Genomic DNA, 19,889 nt, shown 5'->3' on the forward strand with positions numbered 1-19,889 from the left:
ATGCTCTTCATTCTTATAAATCAATGCTCTTAATTTTTTGATACCACTCCAGCTGACTGACGCGAACAGCTGGAGAAGGGCTTGGTGTTGTGACGACCCACGTGTGTAACGCACGAATATAAATAACACGCGCAACGCACACTCTTCAGCCCCTTTAGACACCAAAATGCTCATGTTTAGCGGTTTCCTGCATCAGCACTTCGTGGCAGTGAGATTTAATTCGCGGGTGAATGGCATGATGATATAATGCGAAATGTTTGGATGACCTCATCGGAAGCGCTGGGAATGACAATGTCTCCAGTTTTTCCAGTTTCACTTCAGGCAGCTGAAAGCCGCAAACCATAAAGCGACTCTTCACGGACGAATGCCTTAAATATTATAGTCATCATTTGTCATGATGGACTGTCCATCACGCAATGCGTACTGGCCTCTTATTCGCTTTCTGCTGCCGCTAGCCATTACAAATATAGCCATCGACTTCGGAGAACAGGTGAGATATGATGCCTTTGAACCTCTACACTGCGATTTTGTGATGCAACCGCTTTTTACGGCGCGAACACCTGTGAAATGTTTGTAAATATACACTTTGGGCTTGTTTAGATGTATGAATGTCAGGTTGAGTCCAGTAATGTTGGGTATTGATAGTGGTGAGCTAATCTAAAGGTTTTAGGATCACATCCCATAGCGTTGATCTGTAACGTGCCCTTGTTCCCTTGAGTACGACGGCGTTTTAGTGCCACGTTAAAAAATATATAAAAAAAATCTAAGATTATGAGATCAGAGTCGTAATATTTCGAGAAGAAAGTCGAAATTACGAGAATAAAGTCGAAATACTTCGAGAATAAAGTCGAAATGTTACGAGAATAAACTTGAGCAAGTAAATGGTAGATTTTAAAAGTTGACCTGTGTTGGTTAATTGTTTTGTTGTGGTTTGGTGTTTTTGTACGTTAATTTATACATTTGTATTATTTTGTGAATTGTTTTGTCCTTCATAATTTAACTAAAAAGATTACAATATGTGGTTTAACGGCAAGTTACTTTGTGACAATCTATTGCCAATTCCCAGAGTGCAATGGACTTCATGTCTATTGGTCTTTTTCCTGACACTTAATAGTGGAAATGTTAAATAGTTGAATGTTTTTGCAGATTCAGATTATATGTGTATGCATTGACCTAAAATGCCCCATTATGGGTAATGAAAGGTTCATATTTTGGTTTTGGGAGTCCCTAACAACAGGTTGACATGCATGTAAGGTCAAAAAACACATTCATTGTCAATATGCATTTATTTTGACCTTACTTGCTCAGCGACTCCCAAACGATTCGCTCAACAATTCAATTTTCCAAACCCCTCTTTTGTGTGACGATAATCTGTGGTGATTGGTCCAATCGGTCTCATTTCCATTTTATCATGCCTGATAAAGCAAGTGTAGTGCTGTGAGTGTAGTGCTGCTTTGTGTTTGAAAAACGACTTGTTTCAATGATTCAGAGTCGACTCTTTCTTTTGAGAGACAATAACTTTATACACAGTGCACTTTCAGATGTAAAACTCTGCAGGATGTTTTCATTCACTTAGAGGTGTGTTACACACTGTATGAAAGGTAATTTTCAAAAATCCATAATAAGGGGACTTTAAGAAACCTACCCTGAGAAATATGCACTTGTTTAAAAGTGTGACAGCTAGCCCCGGCCTCCCCTAAGTATAAATGGTTTTGAAGTGTCAGCCAAATTCTGAGAACTTTGTCTAGATGCCTTTTGTCAGGCATCGCTGCAAATAAAACTATGTTCTATCTCTGGTGTCTACTGCATGGATAAGCAATTGCTTTTAATTAGGGATGTAACGATTAACCGTGAGCCGGTTGAAAATCGATTCAAATCGGTTAAGATGATAAACAAATCGCGATTCATTTAAGGTGTAGGAGTTTATAAATGTATGTCTGGGGGGAACTTACTGTCTTTAGAAATGTTTAGATGGTATTTTTTTATTTTCATCTTGCCTCTGTATAATGCATATTAAAGTTAATAAGTGCAGCGCTGCTTCGTTTACAGCAGAAACCAAGGAAACGCTTTAAGTGCCACCTGCTGTTAGAGAGTGAATCTGCGTCTCATTCAGCTCTTCTGCTGTTTCATGCAGATATGTTTATGTATAGTATCACAAAACTGAAGTCAAACCAATCTGTTTTTGCTTCGAAATTTCTAAATTATACAATCTAATTTAAATTAAAAACTGCTGATGCTGCATGTATGCAGCATCTTTGATTGGATCATGATTAAAATGCAGTGGTTGCCTCTAATTTTAAATAGAAAGAGCACAGACAAAGCCTTATTTTGTTTGTATGAAGAGATTTATTTTATGTGTTACTTATTTATTTGATTTGGGGCTTGTTTTAAAATTTCAATTTAGTTTTGTTATTTACATTTACATTCTGTTAAAATTTTGTCATTTAGCGGACACTTTTATCCAAAGCTACTTACAAATAAGCACAACAGAAGCAATCAAAACCAACAAAAGTGCTATATTAGTATATTATTATGGTTATGTTTCAATTTCACAAAGAAATGTACAGCATTCTGTCCAAACAATAATGAAAGGACACATTTAATTCATAATTTGCCTTAAATATAATTTTGTTTAAAAATAAAAAAAATTGTGAATTGAATCGAATCATGAAATCAAAATCGTGAATCAAATCAAGACGTGAGTTGAGTTAATCGTTACATCCCTACTTTTAATTATTGGTTGAATTTCCCAAAATGCAATGGGTTTGAAGTCAGTTCTCGAGGATGTCATCTCTGTATGTATGAGTATTCCCCTTGCATAACATGCTGCCAAGACTGCCACTCTTTCTTAAAGTAAAACAAAGTCTAAATTACAGGTTACGAACTGGTTATTGAGTCAGAGGAAACTTCCAAACACATCTGCTTAGAATAAAAACCAGTTACAGTAGATTTCCTAAGTGAAATATGGGGTCAAGACCTACCTTTATCTTTAAGATTAGTGTTTTTTACATGCATTAATTCCAAAGAAAATAAAAAAGTAGCAACAAAAACTAAAAAGAAATTGTACATGCATAATGATGTACATACAATACATACATTATGTGTAATCTTTATACTTTTCATACAACAGTTAGCCAGGTGATAACATCTTTTTTGAACCTGCTGTCAGTTCCATAAATGGCACAAACTGTCCTTGCACAGTGTCACTACTGTTAAACCAACAGGGAAATATGTGAAAAGGCATGTTAGGAGCTCTGTTATGTCTTTGTTGTTTGAATATGTATGCTACAACTAGATGCTTTTACACTCATCATAAAATAATTCACAGTGGGCCATATTTAACTGAAAGTTGCACTGTGAAGATAATCTCTGAAATTTGTAAGGATAGCCCGGGCTTTCTGTTATTAGAGGGTATTTTTATGCTATCAGGTCATACCTCAGATATGCACTGAATGGTTAATAATCAAAGGATGGTTCATCAAGTTCATTTGGGTACAAAACTCAACCAAAGTTGGGTTTAAAAATTCAGTATCTTCATGAAATGTTTTATATTTGCTCTTTTAGTCTGTGGTACACATTGAAGTTTAACATGTGTCTAGGTTTATGTCATTTAGTGTTAGGAAAGTGACAGTCTTATTAAGGACTGGTGTGTGTGCGTTTGAGCGAGGAGTTAGACGGGGTAAGGATTAGTCTTATGTAACGTGTGAGTGTATTTTAGCAGCACTCATTGTCTCTTTGTTTCTCTTGTTCTTGCTCTGCTATAGCAAAGACTATAGACTAACCAAGATGTGTCACTCGTATAGATTTGAATGGGGAAAAATGCAACACTTAATATGGCCACTCTATCGAACAAAGCCCCGCCTTCTCAGCAAAAGAGCCAATCGCTAATTGGTAAAGTCAGTGCGTCACTGCAGCTGCCGTTAGAAGTCCTGGATTCTATGGAAACAGTCAGCGTTCTGAGACGTGCTCTTAGGACTACACATGCAAGTTGGGTTTTCTATAGTGAAATTTAGGATTTTTTGATGTTATTTGGGGAGGATAATGAACATTTATGATACAGTTGTTGTCAGATATCATTGGTAATTTCAAATATGAAATGTAATCGTAAACTTGGCGAACATTTTTGGAGAATTTGATGTTTCCCCATTCAAAGAGATAGAAGCTTTATAGGCAGGACTTTATAGGCAGCCACACAGATACAACTGGAAAGAAAATAGAGTTTTCAATACAGTCTGTACAAGTTTAGTTTTTATGCACTGCTCCAAAAAAATTAGGGAACACTTAAATCACACATTGGATCTTGATAAACAATGTTTGTCTTTACTTATATACATTGTCTAATTTGTTGAAAACAAAATTGTGATAAAGTAAAAAATTACAGGCTGAGCCAATTTGCATCATTTTCATCATAGCAAATCTTAATGTAAGTCAGTAGTGTTTATGGTCCCCATGTGTCTGTATGCACTCCTTAGAATGTTTGGGCATGCTCCTGATGACATGGAATTTTTCCTGCAGGATCTCCTGCCAGACATGGATCAGGGCTTCACTAAGCTCCTGGACAGTCTGTGGTGCTAATTAGCGGATTTGGTTGCTCTAATACATAATATCCCAGAGGTTCTCAATTGAGTTCAGGTCTGGGGAACTTAAGGGTCAGTCAATGCCTTTGTCATCCAGAAGCTGCCTACACACTCTGGCCTTATGAGGCCATGTAAGATCTGACAGTGCCTCTGAGGATTTCATCCTGACAGTTTTGGTCAAAAACATGCACACAAGTACCCTGCTGGAGGTCATTTTAAAGGGCTCTGGCTATGCTCCTTCTGTTACTTCTTCATCGCCACGGCCAAATAAAATTATTGTTTTCAAAAAAAGGTTGGTAGCTAGTTATTTGAAAAGTCTTTATCAAATCTAACTTCAGCGACATCTGCACCCTTTTAATTCTCTTTCTTTTGTTTTAATTCTCTTCTGTTACTGTGGCTTCAGTGGAGTGCTCATTTTCAAAACTAAAGCTAATAAAATTAGTTTGACCATCGAAACTAGCCAGTCTATCCATTGAGAATACACAAAGACTTAAATTAAACACCAAGGACATTGTCATGAATTTGCTGAAAGAAAGGCCCAGAGAATGCAACCAAAATGAGTGAGCTGATTATTTTTTTATTATTACTTTTTTTTTTTTTCTTCTTCCTCTTCTTACTGCATTTTGGGCCACTGTGCCAAGATTGTGTTTGCATGCAGTAGTTTAGTAAATACAGCCATGTTTTAGTACCACGTTAAAAAATAAATAATAGTAATAATAAATCTAAAATTATGAGATTGAAGTCCTAGGGCCCTATCATACAAAAGGGTGGATGATTAGCTGTGAGGTGCGCAAGTGTGTTTGTTGGTTTCTGTCATGCGCCGTTCGCATTTTGACGTAAGTGTTTGCTTGTTTTAATTAGCAAATGCATTTGCGCCCATTTGTGCGCCCATGGGCGTGCTGGTCTAAAAAAGAGGTGTGTTCAGGCGCATTACTATTTTAAGGAGTTGAAAATAGACTGCGTCATAGACCCACTCAAACCTGGTCTAAAGTCTGGTGTTTTTTTCTTTGTTATTTAAAGAGCGTGTTAGTATAGGCGGGTCCACAACGCGCGTACACGCTGCTTATTAAACACAGGGATACACAGCAGCACACAATTATGTCAAATATAAAAAATTAAAGGATTGCAATGCATAAGAATTTTTTTTTAGGATAATTAGTTATAGATGTTTATTAATGTCATAATGGATAGTCATCGCATGTATCAGAATTAGGCTATCTATTTGCTCGCACACAAGCAGCTCCATTTCATCTCGGAGACGTCTTTGCGCTTGCCAAATTCCACTGTGTAAATAGCAAATCCGTCATGGCACGAGTGCAACTGGCTCTTAAAGGGAATGGAAGATGAGACTCTGATTGGTTTATTACGTTACGCCCAAAAAACACCCATTACTCATTAAGAGAAGAGGGACAACCCGTTTAGACCATGCGGCCTGGCGCACCGACCGTTTTTCCGTCGTTAAAATAGCAAAAGTGGATTTGGACACGCCCTGAGTGCACCTGCGCCGTGCACTTTACACTTCGCGTTTTGATCATTAAAATAGGGCTCCTAATATTTTACGAGAATAAATATTTTAAAGGGGTCATCAGATGCCCATTTTCCACAAGTTGATATAGTTGATTCTTTAGGGTCTTAATGAAAAGTCTATAACATACTTTGGTTAAAATTTCTCAGTGGTAGTGCAAAACAACACCCGTTTTACTTTGTCAAAAACATCCCTGTTCACAGCGACCTGTTTTGGTGCATGTCCCTTTAAATCAGGGTTCCTCAATAAGCGGCCTACATGCCACATCCGGCCCGTGAGAGAAAAATGTTTGGCCCATGCTAAGTAAGGGATAATGTACATCCAGCAAGTTGTTTTCACAGAATGACCCCCAACAGAGTGATCAGGATCAGGTCTTGTATCACCCTGAAGGGGGTTATTCTGTGATAACAACCGGCTGAATGTACATTATCCCACTTATTACATGGCTACTTGCCACATAAGTAAATAATTAGACACAAAATATTGATTTGAACAGTTGCGAGCAAGTGGCAAGTTCCAACTAGACGGACATTTAAGGGAAACGGTGCAGTCAAACCACTTATTATACAATATTTCACCACATAAATAATTAAGGCAATAAAAGATTTAAGATGAAAATGTTTTAAAATCTTACCAGTTTGTTTGTTATCTTATAATCCATTACAGCGTACAAAACAATCGTAGCAAAATGGCAGCAGCTATGTTTGTATGAAACGAGAGAGCGAGAAGGCAATATTTACTTTGGACGCAAATGGTGTGGCGCAACGCAACAAAATAGTATAGAACCCATTATAAGCAGATGCTGTCTATTCTGGATTCCGGCGCAGCGCGATAAATCCCCAAAAGAAAACTGCTGACTCGTTCTATTTATACCTTACAGACACAGTTAAAATGATTTGCAATGCTTTGTCGCGTCCACTGTAGATACGATGTGACCGCAAAAACATGGCGTGTGAGAAAAAAAGAAGAGTGGAAACGGAAAATAGATGATTGAAATGTGAATGGACCAAACAGTTTTGAGTGAGTGAGTGAATGACTGATACCATCTTTGTTATGGAATACATGTGTTGGTTCGCAGTGAGTTTACAGTTTTAACGCACCACGAGTTTGCTTTAATTTATTTTCAAGATCTGAGGTAAATATCTATTGTTACTTTCACTATGGCTAAAGATCACGCAAAATAATATTCAAACTCCCATTAGACACATTTAACATTGAATAAAGCACATAATCATTACCTTAGATTATCACTGTCATATTTTGTATGTTGTTCCTGCCGTGAGATATCATAAAATAAAAACCGTTTCAAAAATAGAATCCCCTGTCGCTTATTGTCACGTGTCGCTGTCGACACATGGCAAAGATACTTTTTATGGCTTCGCATCTGGTTGGGACACAAGGTGTTACAGTTTTTAAAATCTAAGTATAAAAATATTAATGCTGACAGATCTAATAATTGAATCTGCAATTAGGGAAAGTCTTAATAACAGAACAGGCGAAGTTCTTCTGTAAATGCAAAAATTTTCATAATTGTTTCAATAAAACAAGCTACTGGGGAAAAAATCTGAATATTTATCTTGTGACCATCTTGTGACTATTTTAACAAAAGCAACAATAGTAGTGTGTACACACACTGCCAACACATTTATGTTCAAACAGAATGTAAAAGGGAATTTTGCATCCAATGACCCCCTTAATATTTTACGAGAAGAAAGCAATGTTGTATATTGCATGAATAAAGTGTGAAAATTCTATTCCTGCAAGAAAGTATATGCCTTTCATTATACACATGTAATCAACATGAAAAACAGCAATAAAAATGTTCAAAAAGTTGAAGTAGGCTTCAACTCAGGTAACTGATTTATGAAAATAGCAATGTTGGTAAAAAAGGTAAATTTTCTGTTATGAGTGTTACGACAGTTCACAATCTATTATACTGACATTTTTCGAAACATTGATTGATCGATTACATGAGACATTCATTTTATTAAATTGTTCAGATTTTTTTCGACATACCTGATATTCATTCATGTTTATTTTAAGCTGTAACTAGCAGAAAAGAGAAAAAGATGATTAATTCAACACTTGGCGAATACAGTGATCTCTTGCATATTAAAGAGCGTAAAAAACGCATAATTTGTTTGTATTTTGTGATAAAATTAAATTTAAAGGCTGAGACTTTGTGTTATATTAAAAGTAACAAGCAAAAAGCTTATTGCGACTATTGGGTGACTGATATGCTACTATAATAATAAATGGCATTGAACATTAAGTATTATTTCCAATTATTTATACAGTACTGTCATTAAAACAGCCTTTGAATAGTCACGTAACGTCATTTACCTCAGAAAAGACAACAATAAGCTAACGTGGGTTGGCAATTATCTGTGGCCACCACCTACAAAACCATTTCCTTTTTGTTGTCTTTCTGTGTTGGCTCTCTAGTGCACCTGTCGTCACTTTCACTTGCACAAAAGAAGATAAAACTGATTCACAATTACTTCTGCTTCCTATCCCTGTTTAGTTGTCTGGTGTTATACTGTGATCTTTAGGCGTTTCCTTACATTTTTTGAGCCATGCATATTTACACACACACACAAACACAGCAATGAAACATGCCCTTTCTTTTCTCATGTCTGCTTCAGGCTCTAAACAGGGGCATCGCTTCCGTGAAAGAGGACAGGGTTGAGATGTTGGCCAGCTATGGTCTGGCATACTCGCTTATGAAGTTCTTTACTGGACCTATGAGCGACTTCAAAAATGTGGGACTCGTGTTTGTCAACAGTAAAAAGGAGAGAACCAAGGCAGTCCTCTGTATAGTTGTGGCTGGGGTCATTGCCATCATCCTCCACACCCTAATAGGTGTGTCAGTCATTTGAATACAATTTCCAGTTTACCAGAGTTCTTCACTGGAAATCCTTTATTAAAACCTGTCACATTTCCCCAGCTTACACAGATCTGGGCTACTACATCATAAATAAACTCCACCATGTGGATGATTCAGTAGGAAGCAAGACAAGAAAGGCATTCCTGTACCTTGCAGTATTTCCATTATTAGATGCAATGGTGAGTATGAACCTCATAATATAACTTTTAACAGGAGATTCAAGATCATCTTTTGGATTAGAATATTGGAAAAGTTTTTACTGCATACTTTGCTTATGTACAATTTTTCCTGTTAGTATGTGAAATAGTATGGGCTATGTAAAAACAAGAGTGTCAAACAAGAGGTGTAAAAATTGCAGTTAATAGGCTATTACTTTTGTTATTACAAAATGCAAATGGAGGATCACATTGAGTGCATTGCATTGTGGTATTCAGACTTTTGATCACTATGTTCTTTATACTGCAGTTGTTGGTAATTATAGTTTCCATGTGGTATTCCATGAATGCAGACAATTCACCTACTGTGCACAGTATGCATACTGCAGAAATAATTGTACTAATTTAATTTTGCTCCAAAGGCGTGGATTCATGCTGGCATCCTCCTCAAGCACAAGCACAGCCTGCTAGTGGGATCTGCCTCTATCTCTGATGTTGTTGCACAGGTAGCCCTCTATAAACTGTTGTATGCTAAGTTCCTGTCATCTCCCCTTGTGCCAGAATTGGGAAAAAGTATTGCATTTTAAATGTTAGATTTTTGTCTGATATTCAAATAATAGACATTTGTTAAGTCTTTTATCAGCAAAGAGGCAGAGAAAAAGCAAGAAGCAGGAGATAAAGTGATGTTACAACTAAGCAGAGTTAATGAAATATTCTTAGTTGTGTCTTTCTTGATGTTTAGTTGGCCTTCTAGTTAAATTTATTATAACAAGTAAAGGAAAATTACTACTTCCCTTGTCATTGTCTTTGACCTTGAATGGGCAAAATGCCTTATTTCTAACAAATTGCATTATTTGCCTTATTTATAGCCCACAAAGATATGATTAAAATAAACAATAGTATTAAAACAATGTAAAATGGCAAATGGTACACACACTAGTTTTCAAACATTTGAGTTCAGTATGATAAAAAAAAAAAAAAAAAAAAAAAAATCTAATGCTCAACAATGACTGTTGCGTGCATGTTTCAGAGTAGGTTTAGATTTGACAAAACCAAACAAATCCAGCCTGGTTTAGATCAGGTTCAGCAGGCTCACAGTGCTTGATATAAACATACTTTGTCAACTCAGGATTTGAGTTTGTGAGTTGGCACATTCACTTCTCTGCTGAAGATTAAGAGATGTTGTTATTAAAAATATAATAAACTGAAATGCATTTGCAATGCAGAAATAAACACCGCTTCAGCAGCAAAGAAAATATCTGACTATTCAAATGAATCAACTGAATTTAATCATTTGTATAGTTTCTCAAAGTGGTCAAAAGAAATCACATAAGTTTAGGCCTAGTCATTTTAAAAGCTTTTATATATTAAAGCTATTTATATGTTTATAGTTAATTATCAGTTAATATACATAATTATTATTCATGAAATATAAATATAATAATTAACAGCAAAAGATGAGCGATTTTGTCTCTGAAGTTCTTTCACTGTAAACTGATTTAATGTGAAGCAAAAGATACAGGGAGTGGCTTTATTACATCAGATATATGTCACTTTGGTCACAGTTGATTGGTCCAGTTTGGGTTTGCCCAGAATAAAACCTGCTCCGCAGCAGTGTAAGTTACCAAAGCGATGAAACCTGCTCAAAACCAACCCACCTTCTTGAGCCTGAAAACTCAGTTTGCTCAGACTAAACACCAATTTATCTGGGTAAAAGATTAAACTGGCTTTGTTCAACAGGCCTCAATTTTGAATCAATTTGATATTGTAAAAACTCCAATACTGCATAAAATATTGCTATTAAAAATAACTCTTTTCTATTTGAATATATTTTAAAATGTACGGTAATTTATTCTTGTCATGGCGGATTTGGAGTTTTACTATGCTGATTTGGTTCTAAAGAACATTGATTTTGAAAAAAGATTTTTATTATTGATTTTTTTTCTTTTGGAAACTTTGATAAATTTTTTCAGGATTCTTCGATGAATAGAATATTCTATGAAAAGCATTTATTTAAAATATAATTATTTTGTAAGATTATGAATTTACTGTCTTTGCTGTCACTTATGATTTTTTGATTCACAATTTAATGTAATCTTGCTGAATACAAGTATTCATTTCTAAACAAAAACACACTGACAACTTTTAAATGATAGTATAAATAAAGTAAAAATGCAAATATAACATTAATAAAAAAAAAATGTTATTGTCGGAAAATAGTCATACATCATCGCAATAAGCACAACACGACTGTAAAACACATGACATTGAAATATTTTAATACTTTTTTTATATTTAAAATATTATGAAATTAACATGATTTAATTAAACTAATATTAAATAGTTTAACATCTATACAATTTTTGGCACATGATATATATGCAAATCCCTGTTTTATTTTAGATGTGCTACCAAAGGGCTATTTTGAGCACTTATTTTGCATTGCAGATTTGCATAGCATGTAGCAGCAACAGTCTGTCTCTTTTCTTTTAACTATTAAATGCATAAATATTTTTGCAGGTTTGTCACGTGTTTAAACATGTACTTTAAACTTGCCCAATATTTAATTGATTCTTGACTCTTCTGTTTGCCTGCAGATAATATTTGTGGCGATTCTTCTCCAGAGTAACCTGGAATGTTTAGAGCCTCTTCTCATTCCCATTGTCTCTCTGTACATGGGAGCTCTGGTGCGGTTCACTATCGTAGGACTGGGCTACTACTGTAAAGTCCACGACAATATTCCAGAGTCAAGCAGTATTGAACAGGGGGTATGATTATCAAGAAGAGTTTCACAGAATATTCAAAAAGTTGCATCAAATACTCAAAGTACTTTTGTTCAATTCCAGGGCGACACCACTGTAAGGAAGATGCTAAGTTTTTGGTGGCCACTTGCTCTCATTTTGGCCACTCAGCGCATCAGCAGGCCCATTGTCAATCTGTTTGTCTCTCGGGACCTCAAAACCAGCGCTGAATCAACCGAAGTGAGTACTGTTGGGTGCTAATATGTACTAGAGTCAACAGTAACACACAGCAACCTGTTCTAACTGAATTGAGTATGTTTGTTAGGCGGTAGCAGTACTCACAGCAACATATCCGGTTGGTCACATGCCCTATGGCTGGTTAACAGAACTACGTGCCGTCTATCCAGCATTCGATAAGGTAGGTGGTGGTTTTGACTATGAATGTCACAATGTATTTTTTTCAGGCAAAACTAATATTTTTTTTCTTGTGATAGGATAGTTTAGAGTTGACAGGAAGCGAATTAGGAGAGAGAGAGAGGGGGGACGGGATCAAGAAAGGTCCTTTTGCAGGGATTCGAACTCGGGACACTCGTAGCACAACAACTTGATATATCAGTGCACTGCCCACAAGGCTATCGACGCTGACAAACTAATAGAAAAATGTAGTTCCTATCCAACTTCTTACTGTATATTATTATCTTTTGTTATCTGATAAGATAATTATGTAAGACCTCAGTAACTTTTATTTGTTTGGTTTGTCCTAAGGCTTTGGAATGTTCTTTAGTCAACACCTGATGACTAGTTTTCACAATAAAATGCCTCGTCCTGTAGACCTGTAATTATGTACCATTCAAAGACCTACAACAGTCAGATTAACATGTGCCTGATTCAACATGTTAAGGTTTTGCCTCTTTTTGATTAGAGAAATAACTAGTATCAGCATTCTGTGTGGTTTAAGAGCCATTATTTTATGGTTGGCTTGGTGAGACTGAGTGAAAGATTTAGATTGGGGAAAGCTTGTTTTGTAACTCCTAAATTATGTTTGTGCCATAACTAGCACTCAGTGTTCATATAGACAAGAAAGATAACAACATGCTTTTGAATGTTGATGCACATAGTTGTATAATAAACATCTTTCTTGTTTTAGATGGATGGTGCCAGATGAGCATGTTTTATTTATGGATGGAATATATAAAATTGTCTTTTCAAAAAGTGTTTTTCCACATAAGCATAATGGCATAGCTTTTTATTTTAACCTGTATCATTTGGAGGATAAATAAATAATAGTATTTGTACTTCTTTTGTTTTAACAGAATAACCCTACTAATAAGTTAGCCAGTGGTCTGACAGTCACCAAATCACATATCCAGAGGTTCACCCTTTGCTGTTTTCTCCTCTCCTTAACGGTAAGATCTGTTAATCTACTGTATATGCAGCCTTGGTGAGCATAAAAAAAAAAACATCAAAGAGTTTTAAAAAATGTAAAGTGTCAGAAATTCTGCATATATAATTCCTGAAGTGTGCAGTATCATGGCATAGTTGTCACTGCTTAAAATCTAATGACACCTACAGTAAAAAAAAGAAAAAGATTAACCTGATTTACTGCATGTACCCAGAGGATATTTTCATAATGTTTTTAGTTTCATTTGGTATGTCAAGGCTGAGTCTGTTTATATCAGCTGCTCAAATTCCAACATAAAACATAGATCTCTGCCTGCAGGTGAAAACGATGTGCATTTTTCACATGCCATACAATCAGTAAACACTGATTTCCGTTCCCACGTTGGTCATAAACCCATTTTTTCTGTTTACTTATCCTGCTCTGACCTCAAGGCCTGCAGATGAAAAAAACAACAACAACAAGTTAAAATGTCACAATTTTTTTAAAATGCAAGTCCAGCGGTTTGTGTCTCAAAACACCACAAGGTTTGTTGGAGAGCAGATGTTAGACATATGGTGAAGGTTTTACTTTATCACTGACAAAAAAAGTATCCATGCTGTAAACAGACAAAAAATTCTCAGAAAAACAAACTATAGAGCTTGGTTTAATGGGTCGCAGTTTTTGCTGTTTGTTTTTGATTTCCGTGACATGACTTGTAGGTGTGTGTTGTGTAATTATGGATTAGAGGATCAAATAAAATTGAAATTACATGTGGATAGATCTTGCACACCCACTTTTCTGAATAAAGATGTAACACCTCTGTGCCACCAGTGGAGATATCTCAAAAAAGCCTGAAGATATATGGCATCTTTCCTGATTCTGGTTTCATAGTGAAGAAAACAACAGATCAAATAATCTGGCAGAGAATCCATGTAACAATCAAAATTAATTTCACAAAGTTTTTATTATTTTGTTTTTGTTTTGTTTTGTTTTGTTTTGTTTTGTTTTGTTTTGTTTTGTTTTGTTTAGTTTTGTTTTGTTTTGTTTTGTTTTGTTTTGAAGTGAAAAAAAAAATGTTGCTGCTTCAATTGCACAGGTCTACAGGAATACCCATAAAAGAAAATAGCTTTAAAAATAAATAAATAAAAATTCATTAGGATTTCAGTGTAGAAGTGTTTGTGACTGTGTTATAAAATTCAAGCCCATGGCCTTTAACTTGGTCAGATGTGGAGGATCTTTCACTGTCAACAGGCATGCCAGGCCTTTGTCAGACTCTATTGTACCAGAATAGAGGATTGCCCGTAGGCAGGGCGTCAAGCAGGCTTCGTATGAGACCATTGCATAATCTAGTCTTGCTGGAATGAGAAGAGTCTCATAACAAAGACACAGTCAAAACTGACTGGCACATCTAAGATAAAAGGCCCTATTTTAACTATCTAAGCGCATGGTCTAAAGTGTAAAGGTGCACTCTGGGCGTGTCCGAATCCACTTTTGCTAGTTTAAGGATGGGAAAACGGTCGGCACACCCAGGCGCATGGTCTAAACGGGTTGTCTCTATTCTCTTAATGAGTAATGGGTGTTTTTGGGTGTAACATGCAATAAACCAATCTGAGTCTCATCTCCCATCTCATCTCTCATCCCCCGTCTCATCTCCCAAACCAGTTGCACTTGCGCCATGGCAGAATGTAATTTTTCATTTTTAAAAATGTTTGTGTGCTGCTGCACATTCCTGTGTGTGTAATAAGCAAAGTGTATGTGCATTGTGCACCCGCCATAAAGGTGCATATTACTAACGTGCTCTTTAAATAACAAAGAAAAAATTTTGCGCCAGACTTTAGACCAGGTTTGAGATGGTCTATGGCGAATTCTATTTTCAGTTCCTCAAAATAGCAACGTGCCAACAATGTGCCTGAACAGACCTCTTTTTTTAGACCAGTGTGCACAAATGGGCACAAATGCATTTGCTATTTAAACAACGCGGCGCAGGATGGGAAAATGAGAACTGCGTCAGGCTGAAACTAGCAAAAACACTTGCGCCGCATTGCACCGGGTGTAGGATAGGGCCCTAAAGCCCCGTTCACACTAGCACGCCTTTTTTGGCTGGCGATGAGGTTGCTAGTGGGCGTTCTCAATACTGGTTGCCTTGACAGCAAATCAGGTTTCTTGCCGCTAAGTACAAACATTGTGGAGGTAAAAGATTAAATATAATCAGAATCTAAATGAAATCCGTACATACAAACAAAAATGAATGAGAAACAGAACCTACTTTCTTTCATTGCTTATGTTTATTTACGGCTGAGAGGAGAACAATCACATGAGCTCTACTGTCTTCTTTTCCAATTGGCCATTGCTCCCGAAAGTTGCTCTTTATTTGCATAAAGTTGAAAGATTCTGAACTTTGTCGCGTCGCTGGACACACCCCATCCAGTCGCCAATGGCCGCTGTCGCTCGTGTTGCTGGAAATCGCCAGCTTTCCATTGAAATGAACAGGATTATGTTGCTGTGCTGTTGCGTGTCGCTTGTAGTGTAAACGGGGCTTAAGAGTAATGAAGAAATTAAACAAAATGTGCACTTAGACATAACGCATATAGTGATTATTTCAGTAGTGCAAATAAAATGTGTGCAAAAATAAACTGACTCTAACAGTCAATCTCTTGCTCTCCTTATGTTTCTATATGCATATTAACACAATTCAGCAGCAAATGAAGACAGAAGCCAGGATGTGGTTTTCCAAAAAACATTTTACTTCAAAAAATTTAATAAAAAATAATTAGTCACATAAATCACTATTTACACAACTCACTTATATTACACTGCTCATTTACAACATTACTTAAATTATTACACAGCTCATTTGTATTGCACTGCTCATTTAAATCACATTACTCACTTATATCACATTATATTACATTGCTCCCTTACATTACACTGCTTGCTTACATTACTCACTTCATCTGCGCTGAGGTAACATTCGCCATGATGTCGATCAAGTTCAACTGACAACTGAATTTGAGTTGGCTTAGCTGGCCACATCTTTCTGTTTTTTTTTTTTTTTTTTTTTTTTTTTCGTTTTTTGCAATCCTTGCACAAGTTAAGGCTACGCATGATGATGAAAGCACGTAAGTGTGAGCCCTCCCGGAACTCATTAAGTTTGCATTGCAGTGCCTGTAGTTAAAAAAAATTATCTTTGTGTGGAAGTCTATGAGAGCACTCGGGGTGATTCTCATTCTGACAGAAATCGCCCAAAAAGGGGCGGTAATACACAAAACGCGACTCGACACTGATTGGATTATTTAGAGTCTAGAATAGTGAAAGCTAGCATAACACTGTGGTTGAATGTGAAAGAAAAAAATCCCTCCCTTTCGCACTTTGGTGGTGCACTGCCCAATCGTCCTAATGGAGAAACCGCTACTGGTATACATGTATATTTAGTGTAAAGATTTGACCTAAAACTGATAAATTAAGTAGTTTGTGCACATACCTGTGTCTGTGCTTTCCAGATGTGTTTCATTGTATTCTGGACGCCTCATGTTTCTGAACGCATTCTGGTAGATGTCATTGGGGTGGATATGGCCTTCGCACATCTCTGCATCATTCCACTGCGAGTCTTTTCCTTCTTCCCTGTGCCTGGTACCATAAAGTCTTTTCTTTAACCTTTTATTTGACTTCGTACTGCATATGACTTTATATGATTTACAGTGCATTATATCTATGTGACCTTGTGTCTGTCTTTTTCTATCAGTTACGGTTCGAGCTCATCTGACGGGCTGGTTAATGACGTTAAAGAGAACTTGTGTGCTGGCACCTAGTTCAGTTCTGCGCATCGTTGTGCTCATCACCAGCCTTCTGGTGCTGCCTTACATGGGGTTAGTATACAGAAGGAATATACAAATATGCTAAATGCATCTCATTGAAATATCTTCTGAATGTGCTTCTCTGCTCAGTATGTGATTTGTGAAGTAATTAGCTCTCATGCTGCCTCTGAATTTTTTTGTGAGTCTAAAAATAAACCATTTCAAATCCCTGTCTGCAGTTTGTGAATTAATTAGGATTCCGCTCCTCAGCTAATGCAGACTGCTGCAGCAACTTTTACAGTAAGCTCAGAAAATTGTTATTAAAAGGGGTTTTTGGGTTTGTCTTTGTGCAGAGTGCATGGTGCCACACTGGGAGTGGGGTCTTTATTAGCAGGATTCATGGGGGAGTCCACCATGGTCGCAGTGGCTGCCTGTTATGTATACCGAAAACAGGTGAGAAGCAATCAGATTGCAGAAGTCAATGGTTCTGCAGAAATATTACAGCTTTTGTCCTATCTACCTTATTTTTCAATATGAAATACAATAAGATATACAATAATAATACCCCACTCAAAAGTTTACATACATGTATGGTTGATTCTTAATAGTATGTTGTTACCTGAATGATCCACAGCTGTTTTTTTTTTTTTTTTTGTTTGTTTGTTTGGTGATAGTTGTTCATGAGTCCCTTGTTTGTCCTGAACAGTTAAACTGCCTGCTGTTTGTCAGAAAAATCCTTCAGGTCCCACAAACTCTTTGGTTTTCCAGCATCTTTTGCATATTTGAACCCTTTCCAACAATGACTGTATAATTTTGAGATCTATATTTTCGGAGGGACTCAGTACGCAGCTATTATACAAAAGGTTCAAACAGTCACTGATGCTCCAGAAGGTACAACAATGCAGTAAGAGTTGGGGGGTGAAAACTTTTGAACAAAATTAAGATGTGTACATTTTTCTTATTTGACATAAAAATCATGTTTGCTTTTTTTTCCATTTAGTACTGCCCTTCAGAAGCTACAGAAGAGTCTTTACAAGTTTCCCAGAACACAAAATAAGTTCAGTTTACCCTGATCTTCAAAGTCCAAATTCAGGCTCTTAATTCAATGTGTTTCATTCTGTAGCATCAGTGAGTGTTTGAACTTTTTGAAATGGTTGCATGTAAGTCCCTCAGTTGTCATCAGTGTGAAAAGATGGATCTCAAAATTATACAGTCATTGTTGGAAAGGGTTCAAATATGTAAAAGATGCTGGAAAACTTTGTGGGAGCTGAAGTATTTTACTGAAGAACAGCGGGCAGTTTAACTGTTCAGGACACATGAACAACTATCACAAAACAAGTAAACAAAAAAACAGCTGTGGATCATTCAGGTAACAATACAGTATATACATATTTGAACAGGGTCATTTTTATAAATTCAACTATAATTTTCTCTTGTGGACTACATGTAAACATCTTCTATGTGAAATATCTTATTCAGGTCAGTACTAAATAAAAAATAACATGCATTTTGCATAATGCCTCTTATTTTGGTAAACAGATTCTGCAAAGTGTATGTAAAATTTTGACCATAGCTGTATGTGTTTAGGTATTGGGTTAAGGTATATGTTCATGCAGAATATGGCATTAATATGCTAGTAATATTCCTGCTAATGAGCAACTAGTTAATAGTGAATCTTTTTAGCGCTCTAATCGAAAGTGTTACCTAAACATGCTTTTAGACTTCTAAAATCCTTGTTTCATAATTCTTTTGCAGTATTTATCACTCTCACTGTCTGTTTTCAGAAAAACCCCAGAAGCAGAAATGGTTGTGGAGGACAACTCTTCCCCGATGAATGAAGTCACCTCCAGGACAGAGTTAGATGTCACTGAAGAGGCTGAGAATGAGCAGGTGGAAACAGAAGATGAATGAATCAAGGAATGGGAAGAAAAGGTCTTGGATTTTTGACGACAAGAAGCTAGTACTTTATCATTATACTATTTTTCTTTTTTTTTCTTTACATTTCTACAATCTCTCCATTACCCCAGTGGAACTGCCAGCTTGATTGATGCTTGTATGGGGTAGAATGAGCAGATCTGTCTACATCAACTGCACTTTTTGCACTGAGGCATATTTACACAGATGTCTTCCAAAGTTCCTGTTCTGCAGCCTGTGAACATTTTTGCCAAAATAGACCATTGCAATCAGAAAACAAATCCTTGCAGAAAGACTGCACCAAGAACAGGCTTAAAAAGATGTTTATTATCTGAACTTTGACCCTGAGACATACAGTACCGTCCGTTTCCTCTTGCCTTGAGACGCACAATGAATAGTTACACTTTGAGTGTATTATAACTTGCTCAAGAGGAATTTATTTTACTGACTTGGGGCACATACTAGATTTGATTATGTCAGTTGATTTATTTTTGTATTCACTGCACAAATTCAGGTTTTGTATACTTTGCAAATGTCACTATGGAGATATTTAGGTCTGAAGATCAGATCACTTCTATATACAAAAGGCTATTTATTTGAGCATTGTGAATGCATGAAATTATCATTTCTGATCAGATCTGATCCAGTATTTTGTGCTGGAACCACATTATAGAATCCATTTTCCTTTATTTTCCAAATCTTAGAAATGTACTGTAAGTTTCACTTTCAATATCTGTTTTGTCAAATTAATGCAGATTTTAGGTACTGTTTTACTTTAGGTGCTCGTGTTACTCTGTGCTTGTGGTTTAACTGAATAACAGCTCATACAGTATGTCAACACATACCAATAAACTAAGCACTTGTGAATACATTATTTTGGTTTGGTTCTCATGTTTTGTGCATATTAAAGTCAGA

General features: G+C 36.3%; 1 protein-coding gene across 4 annotated transcripts; it reads left to right on the forward strand.

Moving 5' to 3' along the window:
* Nucleotides 1–50: 50 nt before the first annotated feature.
* Nucleotides 51–19,845, forward strand: LOC109049589 (progressive ankylosis protein homolog B-like). Of its 4 annotated transcripts, none has more exons than XM_042752445.1 (13): nucleotides 52–490; nucleotides 8,748–8,964; nucleotides 9,050–9,168; nucleotides 9,567–9,650; nucleotides 11,742–11,912; nucleotides 11,991–12,125; nucleotides 12,211–12,303; nucleotides 13,199–13,291; nucleotides 16,767–16,896; nucleotides 17,009–17,132; nucleotides 17,414–17,513; nucleotides 18,074–18,075; nucleotides 18,845–19,845. In XM_042752445.1, exons 1-13 carry the CDS (start codon nucleotides 395–397, stop codon nucleotides 18,969–18,971), a joined length of 1,491 nt encoding a protein of 496 aa, XP_042608379.1. In that variant the 5' UTR covers nucleotides 52–394; the 3' UTR covers nucleotides 18,972–19,845. The 4 variants fall into 4 exon arrangements, 3 of the variants coding, with proteins under 3 accessions (XP_042608378.1, XP_042608379.1, XP_018922785.2); XR_006158522.1 differs by lacking the exon at nucleotides 18,074–18,075 and having other exon boundaries at nucleotides 53–490; nucleotides 18,845–18,992; nucleotides 19,088–19,845; XM_042752444.1 differs by lacking the exon at nucleotides 18,074–18,075 and having other exon boundaries at nucleotides 51–490; nucleotides 17,414–17,544; nucleotides 18,859–19,845.
* Nucleotides 19,846–19,889: the final 44 nt, after the last annotated feature.

The sequence above is a fragment of the Cyprinus carpio genome, chromosome B24, assembly GCF_018340385.1.
Source record: "Cyprinus carpio isolate SPL01 chromosome B24, ASM1834038v1, whole genome shotgun sequence".
In the NCBI taxonomy this organism is placed as follows: domain Eukaryota; kingdom Metazoa; phylum Chordata; class Actinopteri; order Cypriniformes; family Cyprinidae; genus Cyprinus; species Cyprinus carpio.